General features: G+C 52.3%; 1 protein-coding gene across 1 annotated transcript in view; it reads right to left on the bottom strand.

The window, feature by feature from the left end:
* Positions 1-12,401, bottom strand: part of LOC104338080 (tetraspanin-15-like) — a 48,808-nt gene extending 36,407 nt beyond the window's left edge. Inside the window, exons 1-2 of the mRNA XM_009944097.2 lie at positions 12,237-12,401; positions 3,945-4,130 (exon numbers count right to left, since the gene is read on the bottom strand). Coding sequence (XP_009942399.2) covers positions 3,945-4,130; positions 12,237-12,323 — 273 coding nt within the window. The 5' untranslated portion in view covers positions 12,324-12,401. The remainder of the gene's footprint in view (positions 1-3,944; positions 4,131-12,236) is intronic.
* Between the last annotated feature and the right edge of the window lie 2,329 nt (positions 12,402-14,730).

Here is a 14,730-nt window from a genome sequence, read left to right on the forward strand (position 1 = left end):
CTTCAGGTACTGGCAGGTTCCTGGCACGAGCACCCACTTTTGGGGGGGTGGATGGAAATGCTAATGCATTTCACAGGCAATTCCAGCATAACCACAACAGAGAAGTCCAGGCTTGGCCGCACAGTTTTGCCAGTACGACCATGAGCAGGTAAAAGCACAAGAAAGCAGTGTGTAATTGAGCGCCATAAAACCATGCCAGCAGCAACGGTCTTTCCAGTACAGCCCAGTCTCACTGGGGAACTGTTTTAAGATAGAAGGATAAAGCACTTCTGCTGGGATAAGCTGCACCTCCACCAGGAAAACACTGATCCAAGGTTGCTCCCATACAGACCCCCAATCCCTTTGAATGGACAAGTCCTTGATGGCTCATCCAAGGTGGCAGAGCAAGCCGAAGGTGGACAAGCAAACCTATGCTCGTGGCCCAGGCCCTTAGAGATGCTCTTTCAGCACCTTTTTTGTCTGTTACGAGCTTGCAATGCTGTGTTTCCTACAAGAAGAGGCAGCATTACAATTTTCTCCTCTCTGAAGGACATAAATATCTCTCGTATTTGTGCGACTGTGCAATGCCTGCGCAAGAAACACCCCTATTTATCTCGGCATTGAGAGCATTTCCAAAATTCTTCACTGCTGTCGTGCTCTCCTCCTCGTGCTGAAGCCCATCAAGCTGAGTATATCCCTGACGAAAATGGCATTTCAGCTGCAGGTTTGCTGATGACACCTAACTGGGAGGAGTGGTGGATACACCAGCAGGCTGTGCTGCCATCCAGCGAGACCTGGACCGGCTGGAGAGTTGGGCAGAGAGGAACCGGATGGAGTTCAACAAGGACAAGGGCAGGGTCCTGCACCTGGGGAGGAACAACTCCAGGCTTGGGGCGGACCTGCTGGAGAGCAGCTCTGCGGAGAGGGACCTGGGCACGCTGCTGGACCCTGGTTGCCAAGAAAGCCAATGGGATCCTGGGGTGCATCAAGAGGAGTGTGGGCAGCAGGGCGAGGGAGGTTCTCCTCCCCCTCTGCTCTGCCCTGGGGAGGCCCCATCTGCAGTGCTGGGTCCAGTGCTGGGCTCCCCAGTTCAAGAAAGATAAGGAGCTACTGGAGAGAGTCCAGCGGAGGGCTACAAGGATGAGGAGGGGACTGGAGCATCTCTCCTACGAGGAGAGGCTGAGGGAGCTGGGCTTGTTCAGCCTGGAGAAGAGAAGGCTGAGAGGGGACCTTCGAAATGCCTCTAAATATCTGCAGGGTGGGGGTCAGGAGGATGGGGCCAGACTCTTTCCAGTGGTGCCCAGCGACAGGACAAGGGGCAACGGGCACAAACTGGAGCAGAGGAAGCTCCAGCTGAACCCGAGGAAGAACTTCTTCCCTCTGAGGGTGACGGAGCCCTGGCCCAGGCTGCCCAGGGAAGCTGTGGAGTCTCCTTCTCTGGAGATATTCCAGCCCCGCCTGGCCGCGGTGCTGTGCAGCCTGCTCTGGGTGACCCTGCTTGGGCAGTGGTTGGGCTGGGTGACCCACAGAGGGCCCTGCCAACCCCGACCATCCTGTGATTCTGTGATGTCTCTTCTCACATCCTAGCCAAGAGGGATGGAAGTGTTATTGTGTGCGATGAGTTGCACGGGTATTGCTTGCTTTATTCCACATGGCAGGCGTGAAGTTGCTCGTATCCACGGGGAGAAAAAGCCAGCCCAAACGGGCAGGATTATTTCTTTTTCTCAGCTGTGCCCATTGCAGAATTGATTCGGCAGACAACCTGTGAAATACCGTTAATGAGCTTGGGTTTCTGTCGCCCTGGGTCGCTCCAAGGATGAGATTTCCTACTCTCTGATGTGTCAGTTTTCCACTTCCAAATTCAGTCTGAGTTGTGGAAACAGAATATTAGCTGTGATTCACGAGTATTAGCACAGAAAGAAAAATATTATCAGATATTTGAAGTACTTATCCTTCTTTGGAATAAGCCTAGATAGAACGAACACAACACTGCGCAGCTTTCAAAGCAGACAAGCGAAAAAGAAGATGAAATGTTCTCCGCAAGCAACGTAACTTCAGCTTTGGCAGAAAAATGTTTTCTAGGCTTAGACTGCAAAGCAACGCAGAGCTTTCCCAGTCGCTTTGACAGACAGGGAAAAGAGGGTTTTATGTTAGAGGTATAACTGAGTCCAGGCAAATGCCCACTGTTATAACTTAGCATCTAAACAGAAAGAAATACGTCAGTTGACAGGGAATTAATGAAAAATTAATTTTTAAGCAAGCAATCTATTAATTTTTAAACACAGCAAGCATCACCTGGATGAGATGTCTCTGGGCACGCGCTCGGACACTCCCCCAGGCAGCTGGGGTCGGGGGCAGCTCTCGAGCGGAGCAGACGGCGTCTGACTGCACAGAGATCTGATGGGAAACCTCCTCTTCTCTCGCTCTCTGCCCAGCTGGGATCCCAGCAACCTTCTCAAGCGCGCTGCAAACCACCACCTATGGCAGGTGGCACAAAACCAGGCGCATCGAAAAGCAACGGTAGTTTCATCTGCTCACGCAGAAGCAAAGACAATATTGGTTTTCCAGTCTGGGCTCCCATTTGTATTAATTGGAAATGCAAATTCTGAGCAATTTTTAAAGACAATATTGCAAGCCAGTACAAGTGAGCGCTAGCTACTGAGAATGTTTGATTTTAATAAACCAATCAACCCAAACCAGTGGGAGATGGAGGTGCTACGCAGACCGTTAGCATGCAAGGCACACATGCGCCGGCACGAAGGCTCCGTGGACCAGCACGGATTATTCATCCAAAAGCAGCTTCTTCACCGAGGGAGCGTCGGACGCAGCCAAAGAGCCAACAGAGCTGTCATAGAGCTCATCAATGGACACTGGCCCTGGCCAAGCATGACGGAAGAGCTTCGCCCCCATCTGAACAGAGGGAATGGCTTATAATTCAGATTATAAACTGCTGCAGCCTCCTGCTCCTCGCTGGAGGCAGAGGCGTTACCCCAGAGCAAGGGCAGGCGATGAGCGGTGGTCGGATGCTCAACGCACCAGCAAAGGCCTGGAAAGCAGGTTAGGAGTGAACAGCTTTGCCCTAGTGTCCTGGATCTCTTCCAATTTGGACTTCACAAGTAATTTTTCCCTCTGCTAAGAACTCCCTTGCAAAAGGAAACAAAGCTCTTTTCTACTGGCATCATCACAGCTAAAATAAACTTGACGGTGGAGAATTTGCTCCACCAGAGATAGGATCTCAGCCCCAAAAATCACTCCCGTGTTACCCCAGGAGGCAAGCAGCAGCGCTTCCCACGGATGTTGGGAGGCATTCAGCCGTGGACAAGGGAAATTAGGGTGCCAGCTGGAGTACCTCTCCTACAAGGACAGGCTAAGAGAGTTGGGGCTGTTCAGCCTGGAGAAGAGAAGGCTCCAGGGATGACCTTAGAGCAGCTGCCAGTGCCTGAAGGGGTCGACAGGAAGGATGGAGAGGGGCTTTTCACAAGGGAGTGTAGTGACAGGACAAGGGGGAAAGGCTCTAAACTAAAAGAGGGGAGATTTAGATTAGATATTAGGAAGAAATTCTTCACCATGTGGGTGGCGAGGCCCCGGCCCAGGTTGCCCAGAGAAGCTGTGGCTGCCCCCTCCCTGGCAGGGTTCAAGGCCAGGTTGGATGGAGCTCTGAGCACCCTGGGCTGGTAGAAGATGTCCCTGCCCATGGCAGGGGGGTTGGACCCAGATGATCTTTAAGGTCCCTTCCAACCCAAACCATTCTATGATTCTATGATCCTTTCCCTGTTACCCCTCTGCTGGCTTCACGACAGAGCTGAAAACACTGAGCAGTCACATCATGCAAGCATTTAAATCCAGGAAGGGGCGCACAGTTGCCGTAAGTTGCAGTGGTGACTCATTAAGATACATTAATTTTCCTCCTTGTGATCACCCAGCCCATCCCAAGGGCTGCATGGAGAACGCAGCAACAGCCTTACCGTCTTCAGCAGCGTCCGGTTGTCCCTGAGGCTGCCCACCATGCCGACAAAGGAGACACCAAACATGGTGAAGCCCAGCAGGAGAAGGATGACAGCCGGAGCCAGGAAGATCCCTTCCAAGGTTTTGTGCTTTTGCCTCTCCACTTCAGCGTAAATCCCAACGCACAGGATCACGAGGCCGAGGATCTGCAAGGGAAGCACAGGATGGGATTCAGACACCAACAGGGAAAAAGGAGAGGCTTCGAGGGAGAGGTGGAAGATGGCCAAGGAGAACCCACTCATCTCGGGGACTCGACGAGCACTCCCCTTTGCTTGAGGCTGGGCTGCTCTTCCCCTGCCTGGGAACGCGACATGTGATCGCAGCGTTATCAATCTAGCCGGACAGCTTCAAGCTCGGTTTGGCTAGTTTTTTCCTCTCCCCTCCATGGCCGTATTTTTGCCATCTGTCTGGATGCTCAGCTTGGCCCTTGCCTTGGGTTTGGTAGACCCAGAGGCTGACAGTCAGCAACACCAACAGCCCACCCTCCCACACTCCACCCTTAGAGAGCATCATCCCCCAAAATTTAACTCCAGCATTTTGACGCCTGGCTCGAGCACCAGCTTGTACCCAAAGCCACGGCGAGCCGCTCGCCCTCTCCTCCCGTGCCAGCACCAACAATTAGCAGCAAAGCTCACCGCGCCGTTACAAAGCACTTCTGATCCCTGGATGAAAAGTGCCATAAAGAAAAGCAACGGTTGTATTTATGACAACTTTCCTCCCCTCTCTCCCCCTTCAATGAAACAGCTCAAATTGAAAAAGAGAGCCTAACGATGCCAGGATAAAGCAGGGCTCCAAAAAAGGGCTGTTTGCCTCCCTTCAGCTCCTTCAACATCAAAGTCAGCGACGCGATCCCAAGCGTTTCGTGCTGTCAGGAGCCGTTCGCATCGCGCCCATCAGCCCCGCAGCGCAGCCGGCGGCGAGCGGCTGCTCAGCCGGCACCGAGCTGACATCCGAAAAGGTCAGCGAGGAAACCGAGGAGCACCCGGAGCCCTTTTCACGCTGCTTTTTGCAGCCCTCCCCTCCCCAAATCACAGCGGGAGGCTCCTGGGGGAAAGCCCCCAGCCACAGACACCCGCACTCGGAAACCTACTTCTCCAAAGAGGAGAAAAAAAACCTCATTTTCCTGCTCCTTTTCCATCATTTTCACCTTTCCCAAAGATTTCATCGCTCCTAAAGAGTTTGCTCAAGCACCTCCTGCTAATTCACGCGACAATTCAATCCTTCCTTTTCAGGCACAACCTTTGCGCTTTTGGGGAGCTGATTTTTTCCTTCTCTCCTCTGCCTGGACACTATTTCTGGTGCGTTTTTGTAGCTACTTTATGTTTATCAACCGCTGCCCGCTTCCAGGCTCCATCTCATCTACACAGGAACTGAAATCTCTCGGAAAGTGAAATGTAGACTTGTGTTGTTTTACAGGCGCGTTAGTTATTTGCAACAAAACAGGCAGGCCTATTTCTGAGAACAGGCTTTTAATCACCGTTTCATCTTTACACTCTATTTTAAGCATCAGGTTGGTGCGTTGGGATTAGGTTTGATTTAATGTTTATCTATTATATCGCGTCCCAGGAAATACATTTGGATTTGAAGGCAGGGGGTAGACATTAATGCACCCCACGAATCCCCCGCTAATCCCCACCGTTCCTCCCGCGTGCCAATCAGAGCCACTTTCTCTTTATTAATTAATCCATCTGCGATGCGAGTGAGGGAAGAGATCATGGAAAGCGCACGGAGCAAACCCGGGAGGGGGTTCAAGGGCTGGATGCTCAGGGGCTGAGGAAGCAGCGTGCACAGGATGGGCTTCACCTGCTAGCGAGGGAGAGAATCCCAGAATCCCAGGATGGTGGGGGTTGGCAGGGCCCTCTGTGGTCACCCAGCCCAACCCCCTGCCCAAGCAGGGTCACCCACAGCAGGCTGCACAGCACCGCGTCCAGGCGGGGCTGGAATATCTCCAGAGAAGGAGACTCCACAGCCTCCCTGGGCAGCCTGGGCCAGGGCTCCGTCACCCTCAGAGGGAAGAAGTTCTTCCTCGGGTTCAGCTGGAGCTTCCTCGGCTTCAGTTTGTGCCCGGTGCCCCTTGTCCTGTCGCTGGGCACCACTGGAAAGAGTCTGGCCCCGTCCTCCTGACCCCCACCCTGCAGATATTTATTGGCATTTATCCTTCAGCTGAGGGACTAGCTATCCCAAAGACTTTCAGCTGAAATGTAACACAGACTGAGAAACCGAGGAGGGTTTGCAGGATGGACGCGTGCGTTGCTTAAAAATAGCTCTTCCAGGGCCGAAAGTATCCTTGCAAAGTTTAAAGCACGTGGTACTCATGAGGCTGCTGCAGAGCAGCGCTGGGCCTTCCTCCCAGCATCACCACGGCCATCCCTTTGGAAGGAAAACCCCGACCGGTCCCGTGCAGAACTCCCCTCTGTTTTGGAGGGGACGACGCAGCAATCATTTGCCATGCAAATATCACGGGGAAATACTTGTGCCATGGGGAAAAGGCGCTGCCTGGCACGGGCAGGTACCGCCGGCAGCCCGAGCCACGCCGCGCGGCTGTTTTCGAGTTTCATGGCTTAGAAAAGGCCATGAGATTTGTATGCCCAAGCGACTCAAACTAGTCCCTGGGACTAGGAAGCCAATATCGAGCGGATCCACCTGAATTTTGTGGTGCTGTCCTTGCTTAGCTCCCAGTTTAAAAGATCACCCAGCCCCTTGCAACCTGCTTTGCTAAGGATTAGTGCCACAGGCTGGACCCCAGCCCACCTCCACACCCCGCCGGCTAAAAATCATCCTCCAATTAAAAAAAATACGGAGTTGCTTCTACTCAAAGCAGCTTAAAGCACAAGAAAGCATCTCCCAAACGACGCACACCTCGAGGCAGGGAATGGGCTGACTGGCACGTCTCCCAGCAAAGGCAGATGGCAAAGGAAGGCTCGCTGGGATACAGCGAGTTTTGGAACGGCAAGCAGGGAGCGATGCTGTTCAGAGACAGGTGGCAGAGGGATTTGGATGGAAAATAGACGGGGAAAATGACCAGCATTCCCTGAAAAGCGGCGTTTCTGTGAAAAAATGGTGGATTTGGAGCAAACCGTCAACGCCAAAGTATTTATCAGGACCTATGCAGCACCCTGAAAAACTGCAAGACGAGTAACCACGTATCTCATCAAAACCCCGATCATCCCGTCCTCCTTCTGCCGGAGATGAGCATCAAAAGCAGCAGGCAAAGTTTGGTCACCCCTCGCAAAGCCTGGCTGCCCTGCTTTCCATCACTGGGTTTCTCAGGGGGGTTGGTTTTGCCCTATGAATTCAATCAGCACGGTTATTTTTGATTCCTGGCGTCACAGCCCTTTTCTACCACCCACACTTGATGACATGGGAAGGCACATAATGAAGTTTGCTGGTAAACCCTCTGCAGTTACGTATTAATTGCCCCGTGATCACCTTCACAGAATCCCATGATGGTCGGGGTTGGCAGGGCCCTCTGGGGGTCACCCAGCCCAACCCCCTGCCCAAGCAGGGTCACCCAGAGCAGGCTGCACAGCACCGCGGCCAGGCGGGGCTGGAATTTCTCCAGAGAAGGAGACTCCACAGCCTCCCTGGCCAGCCTGGGCCAGGGCTCCGTCACCCTCAGAGGGAAGAAGTTCTTCCTCGGGTTCAGCTGGAGCTTCCTCTGCTTCAGTTTGTGCCCGTTGCCCCCTATCCTGTCGCTGGGCACCACTGGAAAGAGTCTGGCCCCGTCCTCCTGACCCCCACCCTGCAGATATTTAGAGGCATTTCTAAGGTCCCCTCTCAGCCTTCTCTTCTCCAGGCTGAACAAGCCCAGCTCCCTCAGCCTCTCCTCGTAGGAGAGATGCTCCAGTCCCCTCCTCATCCTCGCAGCCCTGCGCTGGACTCTCTCCAGTAGCTCCTCACCTTTCTTGAACTGGGGAGCCCAGCACTGGACCCAGCACTGCAGATGGGGCCTCCCAAGGGCAGAGCAGAGGGGGAGGAGACCCTCCTTTGACCTACTGCCCACACTCCTCTTGAAGCACCCCAGGATCCCATTGGCCTTCTTGGCAGCCAGGGCATGCTGCTGGCTCATGGTCAACCTGTTGTCCACCAGCACTCCCGGTCCCTCTCCGCAGAGCTGCAACACCTTAACACAGTGCAAACACCAGGATAGACAGCACCGGGTAATTACAACTGCTCTGCAATGCATGGAAGAGAAAAAGCAAATCTGGACTTGTTCTCTAACGAGCAGATCATTACCCCATTTCTATATGATAATAACCACGCGATCCAACCATCACCACGGGGAAAGCCGAGGGGATGGCTGCAACTCCACCAGACCTTGCAGTGAAGGTATCAGTTCTCCTCGTATAAGCTGGGAAAAAAATCACCTTCAGGTTTTAATTTCAGCCCTGCTTGATGTTGGTGCCTCTCAGGGGTTTGTAGGAGCTGAGCGGGCAGGGGATGGAGGGCAGCGAGGAGCCGCCCCAGCATGTCCAACCTCCATTCGCACTCCAAAAAGGACCCCCGTGACGTGCTCTCCTCCCTCCCATACTCCTGGATAGACAAAATTGCAAACTTGAAAGTCTCAGCCCGATACAAATTGCTACGACCAACCTTTCCCCCAGGTCAGGACTCCAGCAGCCTCCAAACATGCAGTTAAACGCGGGGCTGTTTCCCAACGGAAAACACGTCGCACCACGCTGTGATGAGGCTTTTGTGCAGCCCCCTCAGATCAGCTCTGACATCAAGAAGCAAAACAACTCGCGAAAGCCCAAACCAGGGAAGTTCAGTCCTTGGGGAGACGCTACAAAACCCGGCAATTTAAAGAGCGCTTTTCTCTGGGTGGTGAGGAGCTGCAGCTCTGCCCGAGTCCCTGCTCCACCTTTGCAGCCCATTTCCAAAGCTGTTTTGCTCCAACCTTGTCTCTCCTTAAGTGGGATAACAGAGATGTTGGTTTTCCTCTCCAGGCATTTCTCCATCTAACGGGAAAGGAAAGAGATGTGGAGGGGGGCTGGAGACCTGGGAAGAAGAACTAAAGGTGGGAATCCCTGGCGGAAAGCACTGTCCCACTGATCGCAGAGTCATTTGGAGACCTGGAGGTCGAGAAGTGGGATGAAAGGCAATTGATGAACAGAAAATAACGTAACACGCAGCTCTGCTGACGCTGGCAGGGTTTGGGGGTTGCCAGACGGGTGGCTTGAGCTTGCCATAACCCGCAGGTGAGACGGGGAGCTTGCAAAGCTCTCTGCAAGCCATGGCCATGGGCTCTCTGGTGCTCACCATTGCTTCTCCATCCTCGCATGACTTGGCTTTGGCCAAGAGGCAGCTACCCAATGCCAACAAGAGATGTGCATGGTCCTACCAGTGCTAGCAAGAGTCACACACGGTCCTACCCTGTCCCCAGATTCCCACTCAATACCTAAGACATGCCACATTCCCCTTGTTCAAGACCCAAAAGACCCCAGTAACAGGAGTTGCTCCTGCAGAGCAACCAGGTACGAAGAATCCAAGGGGACGGATGAGTTAACGCCGTGCTAACGCGAGGCAGTAATTTCTCCTTACTCAGGAACACCAAAAAGTCACGATGACGGCGGCTTCCAGCCCACGCAGACCCCGGCAGCCAGATAACGTGAGTCAGAGCACTGGTCCGGGGAGGAGCACAGGGAAGGGGGCATCTCTTCATTCTCCACCCAAGATGACCAGAGGTGCAAAGCTAAAGGCAAAACACCAAACCGTGTTTTCCAAATCCTCAGCTCACAGCAGAATCCCAGCTTTTGAAGACCCGTCTGCTTTCAAATTAGCAGACAGGGCACTCCTGTTCCTTCTCAGAAGGTTTTATTGTAACGTACAGGCGAGAAACCGCGATATAGAAAGTGCTGAATGCTTCTAGTCATTAAAAGATAGAATCATGGGATTAATAATACCGCGATTAAATACTTCATATCATGTTTAACTGCTGACGGTATGTCGGAATGTAAAAAAAATATGCTTTTATAAGGGTCAATTAAAACAGCAGTTTTCAATTTTATGGGAAAAGTAAGAAAAGGAAAGAAGCATTTCCTTTAGAAAAGAAAACTTCAAATCTATGCTCCGCTGAGTCCTCAACAACAAGGATTAAATCTACCTGTACAAAACCAGCTGGTCCAACCCACGATGCTCGAACCTCTCTGCCCTTTGCTCCCGTGTTTGGTTTTAAAGCCACTCTCTGGCTTATCCCATGCTCCTCTGCTGATTTTCCCACCTATAAATAAAAGCCTTCATTACAGGAAAGCACCAGAAAGGATCTAGCGGCACTAGATCCAGTTTTCTGCAGGCTGGGACAACCCTACTGTAGAAAACCATGACGCATCTCATCCCAAACCTCCTTGATCCTTCATGGTGAAGAAACTCAAGCCTTATTGCACTGAATTTTTACTCAGGGGGCTTAAATTTTCAAAGAGCACAAGCGAGACGTTCCTACACAATCATTTTTTCTCGAGTGCATTTGGTCAGACAGAAACCCGGCCCCACTCGCGTCCGGTTAACGAGGCTTTGAAGGGTTCGGCAGCGCTGTTGAATTAATACGGCGGCGACATCTGCAAATGAGGCCAGAAGTAGGTCAGGCGGCTGAAAAGCTCGCAGGAGCCGTGCGATCCGTATGGATTCGATGGGGCAACCTCCCCACGTGAGGACGACCCCGGGGCTGAAGGCAGGCTAGGTGGGAGCAATTCAAAGTAGCTTTATTTTTGCAGCTATTTTCCAGTCGTCAACAAATTCTTGAGTCTCTTCTTGCTGGCGGACTCGCCAGGATGCCCCGCTGAGCCCCCCAGAATGCTCCAGCCATTAATAAGCATCTGGCATCGAGATTGTGCTGGTTCATCCCATCGTTCATCTACATTTGCAACGCACAGCCCTGACCTGGGTTCAGATTAGCCGGGAGAAAAACTCCTGCATCTCCTCCCCATCCCCACAGCTGCGTAGAGGCACGTGGGGAAACCTCAAACCGGGCAAAGCTCAGCTCTTCTGCGAAACCAAACCCACAGTGACAGGTTTTCCCGTGGATTAATTTTGCAAGCAAAACTACCACACTATCCTTACCCAAAAACTCAAACTGCAGCCACAAATGGTTTAAGAAATCTGGATTTTTTTTTTTTGGTCTTGCTGGGTGCAGCGGGAGTTTCAAGAGGGTCCCGGCCACCCCGCGGGAGATACTCGGGTCTCCTCTCTCGGGACCCTTCCTACCCAGCAGGCCACGAGGAAATCAGTGAGATATTCTACAAAAAACCCACCCTTTTTTCTTATTCATGCCCTGGCGTCGGCAGAAGTCATTCTGCACAGCGAGACAAAGGGCTGCGCCGGCCCCAGCTAGCGAGGGTGAGCGCTGGCCTCCCAATGAGCTCATTCATTTATTTAAAAAAAAAAAAAAAAGAGGAGGAAATAAAAAGCATTTTCAAACTCTGCTTGTGACCCCATTCACCACTCAGAGCCTGCCTGGGAACTCGTGCAGAGATTTCTGCAATTACACCTATAAAATTAAACACGCATACCTCTATACATGCCCAGCAGGCAGCCGTGCACCGGGCAAAGAGGATTAATTACACCTGAGGAGGAAATATCTGTAAATACAGACTTGATTATGCAAGATTAACCCTAGGAAGGTGCTAACTTCATATGTCACATGTTAACTGAGGATGCACAAACCTTCAAGGGATGGGGAATCTCTTGCTTCCCCCCTCCCCTGCTCTGACACGTGCTTGCACCTCCCAGGTGCCGGGGAAGGCTCGCCCCGCCTGTAAGCTCAATGATTCAAAATGGCTTAAAACCAAGATTTTTTACTCTAAAAATAACCAGCCTGGCTAAAATACCCGCCACTCCATGTCTGCTTTCATGCCTTGTCCCTGTTGAATTATGCAAAGGCAATGGCCGAGACGGGTGGGGGGATCCAGCTGGCAACGCCGCCCACCCGGTGCTTTTGCGATGAAAACATGAAATTCCCGTGTTTACGCTCAAAATGCGACTCTCTGCCACGAGGGATTTGCAAGAGCAGCTCTGGGGATGGGCAGTCCCAGGGAGGTGCTCTCAAACCCACCAAACCCCGCCGTTTCACCCAAGATTACCCACTTTGGACCCAGCTAGCTCCAAGCACCAGGGGCTTCGGGGCACCAGGTTTTACCGCAAGGATTGGATGCCTTGAAAGGGGAAATTTTGACACTGAAAAGTAAAATCCAACCCACGGGGGTGGTACGGTGAGGGGGGGACGCTAAGAAGGACAGAAAAGCGACCGGAGCACCTACCGAGAAGAGGGTGGCATAGGTGGACAGAGCAAATTTGATGCTGTAGTAATAGAGGTGGGAATTTCGGCACTCAGAGGCTCGAGCCATCCTCGTAGCTCCGGCGAGAGGGGTTTGCTCGCTGCCCGCCGGACCCTCCCTTCTCCGGCCGGCTCCTGCCCTCCGCCGCCGAGCCGAAAAAGCGCACACATGCACACAGGCAAGGCTTGAACTTGAACTGCTCGCTCCAACTTCCGCCTGGCAAGAGCAGAGAGCAATCAGAGGGAAGGCGGCAGCGGCACCAGCGGCCGGCGTTAACCCTTTGCTGCGCTGGTTGCTCGGTTTTGCTGCCGAGAGCAACGGCAAAGCTCTGTTGAAGTGGGGTTTACTCCAACAATTATCCCAAAAATTGGCACGTGGGTGGATCTCTAGCAAACTTTTAACAGCAAACGTGTTGTAATCGGGGCCGTCTGCCCTTGCCGGCGCGCTGAAAGAGCCCGTCGCAGTCCCGCAGCCGTCCCAGGAGCTCTCCTGCAGCAGCAAAGGGTGAAGTACCAGCCCAAAACCTAGCGAGAACAGGGACTGATGCCCCCCAGGCAGTCGCTCGGAGCCCAGGACCGGAGAGCGATGTCCAGATGTACCTGTTGTAGCTTGCTACTGCGAGGAACACCTCCCTCTCAACACCACCTTGAGCTGCCCGGCGCTTGCGTGAATAGGAAGGAGAAATTATTACATCCCAGCTCGGGGAGGTTAAACGCTTGAAAGAAAAGGTGTGGGGAGCAAGAAACCGGCACCGGGAGACAGCACGGCTCCAGGAAGGGTTTGTAAGGTCATACAAACATAATACTAGAGAGCATAAAACTCATGTTTAATCAAAAGAGCAAAAAGAGGAGCTTGGAAAAGCTGCGTCTGCAGTCAGTCTCCAGCGATAGAGAGAAGAACCCAGCAGAGGGGAGCACCCAGCAGAGGGGAGCACCCAGCAGAGGGGAGCACCCAGCAGAGGGGAGCACCCTTCGTTTCTGCAGCTTGGCTCGCTGCTGATCAGAGATGGGAAGAAAAAGGGGCATCGTCTGCGATGCGGCTCCTGGCCTGGGAAAGGTTTAAAAATCCCAGCTCTAGGGAGGAAGCTGCTGCTTCTCTCTGGGGGAGCCAAATAGAGAACTTAAAGCAAAGCTGGAAGAAATAACAGCGACGCAGGGCTGCACCCAAAGACGCGGGAGCCGTATTTACGCAGCTCTCAGCAGACGTAGAGTAATTCAGCGCAGCAGAAGAGCTCGTATCCCTTTCCTTTTATGAGTATCTAAGCTTGCAAGGGTGACAGCAGAGATGGAAGGAGAGTTACACAATTATCAACGGCCAGCAGGTCCCAGACGCTGAGGATAAAACACTTCAGGGTATGATAACGGGGTGAAACGCATCCCAAAAATGACAATTCTGGACATGATTTAGCTACAGCTGGCTGCGATCGGGCTGAATGAGCAAAGAGAGCAGTCAAGTTTTCTCCCCGTTTTTTAAAAACTTCTCTAGAATGAACTTCTAAGGTGCTGGAGCCTGGTTTACACCCGTGCTTTCCATTTTGCTAACAGCCAAGGAAGCTGGCGCTGGGAATTTCTTATTCTTGGAATAAGAGACCTCAACACCCAGCGCTGAGCAAGAGACATTCGGGGAGATGTACGATGTATTTCTTCCACTCTCTCTTTCCTTTTTGAAGGATGCTGCAGCCAGGAGCACAGTCAATTAAAAAACAAAAATACCCACTTCCCCCAGGACATTGCTCTTGGTTTCTGACCTCTTTCCAGTGGGGCTGGCTGTGCAGCGGCACAGGGATCGCAGGGTTTATTTTCAACTCATTGCACAGACAGATCTCAGCTTTCGGTGACTAACCCTCTGTTTATATAACATTCTTTCTCCACTTGAATTCTGAAGTCAACTTAGTGGGGAAAAGAACAAGCGAGAAAAAGTACGTCCCTACCAAACCAGGTTGTGGCCCAGCTAAGGGCTGTCCCACTCAGCAGATTTAAACCAGACTTCAACCATCAGGTCCACAGATAATGCTCCGCGCTGCCTACAATTTCCACGTTAATTTGAAACCACGTTTAAGACAACGATTTGCTGTAAAACTTTGGTTCGTCCCAGGTTTTAGCAGTGATTTCAGGCTCTCTCCCCTTCTCCACTGAATCGTGGGCAAATCCCAAAGCTCCAGCAGCACAAATCAGGCCAGCACACCACGAGCACACCGCACGCTCTTCCCCAGCACCGCTTCCCCATCAGCCAGTAATTAACACCCGATATTCCACAAGTGGTTAATTATGTCATACAACTTCTTCCTAAAAAAAGCAGATTTATGCCTGCAGGGATGGGAAGAGCAATAAAACTCTCCAGCTGCTTCTATATGACACGATTAATGCACTTAAGGATGGAGAGATCTGCTCTCCACGGCACTGATGTTTGCTGTCACTCGGACCTCGGGCTGGGAGGATTGCCAGTGCGGGGACATAGTCCCACATGTGAATGGGGA

This window comes from Opisthocomus hoazin, chromosome 28, assembly GCF_030867145.1.
Source record: "Opisthocomus hoazin isolate bOpiHoa1 chromosome 28, bOpiHoa1.hap1, whole genome shotgun sequence".
In the NCBI taxonomy this organism is placed as follows: Eukaryota; Metazoa; Chordata; class Aves; order Opisthocomiformes; family Opisthocomidae; genus Opisthocomus; species Opisthocomus hoazin.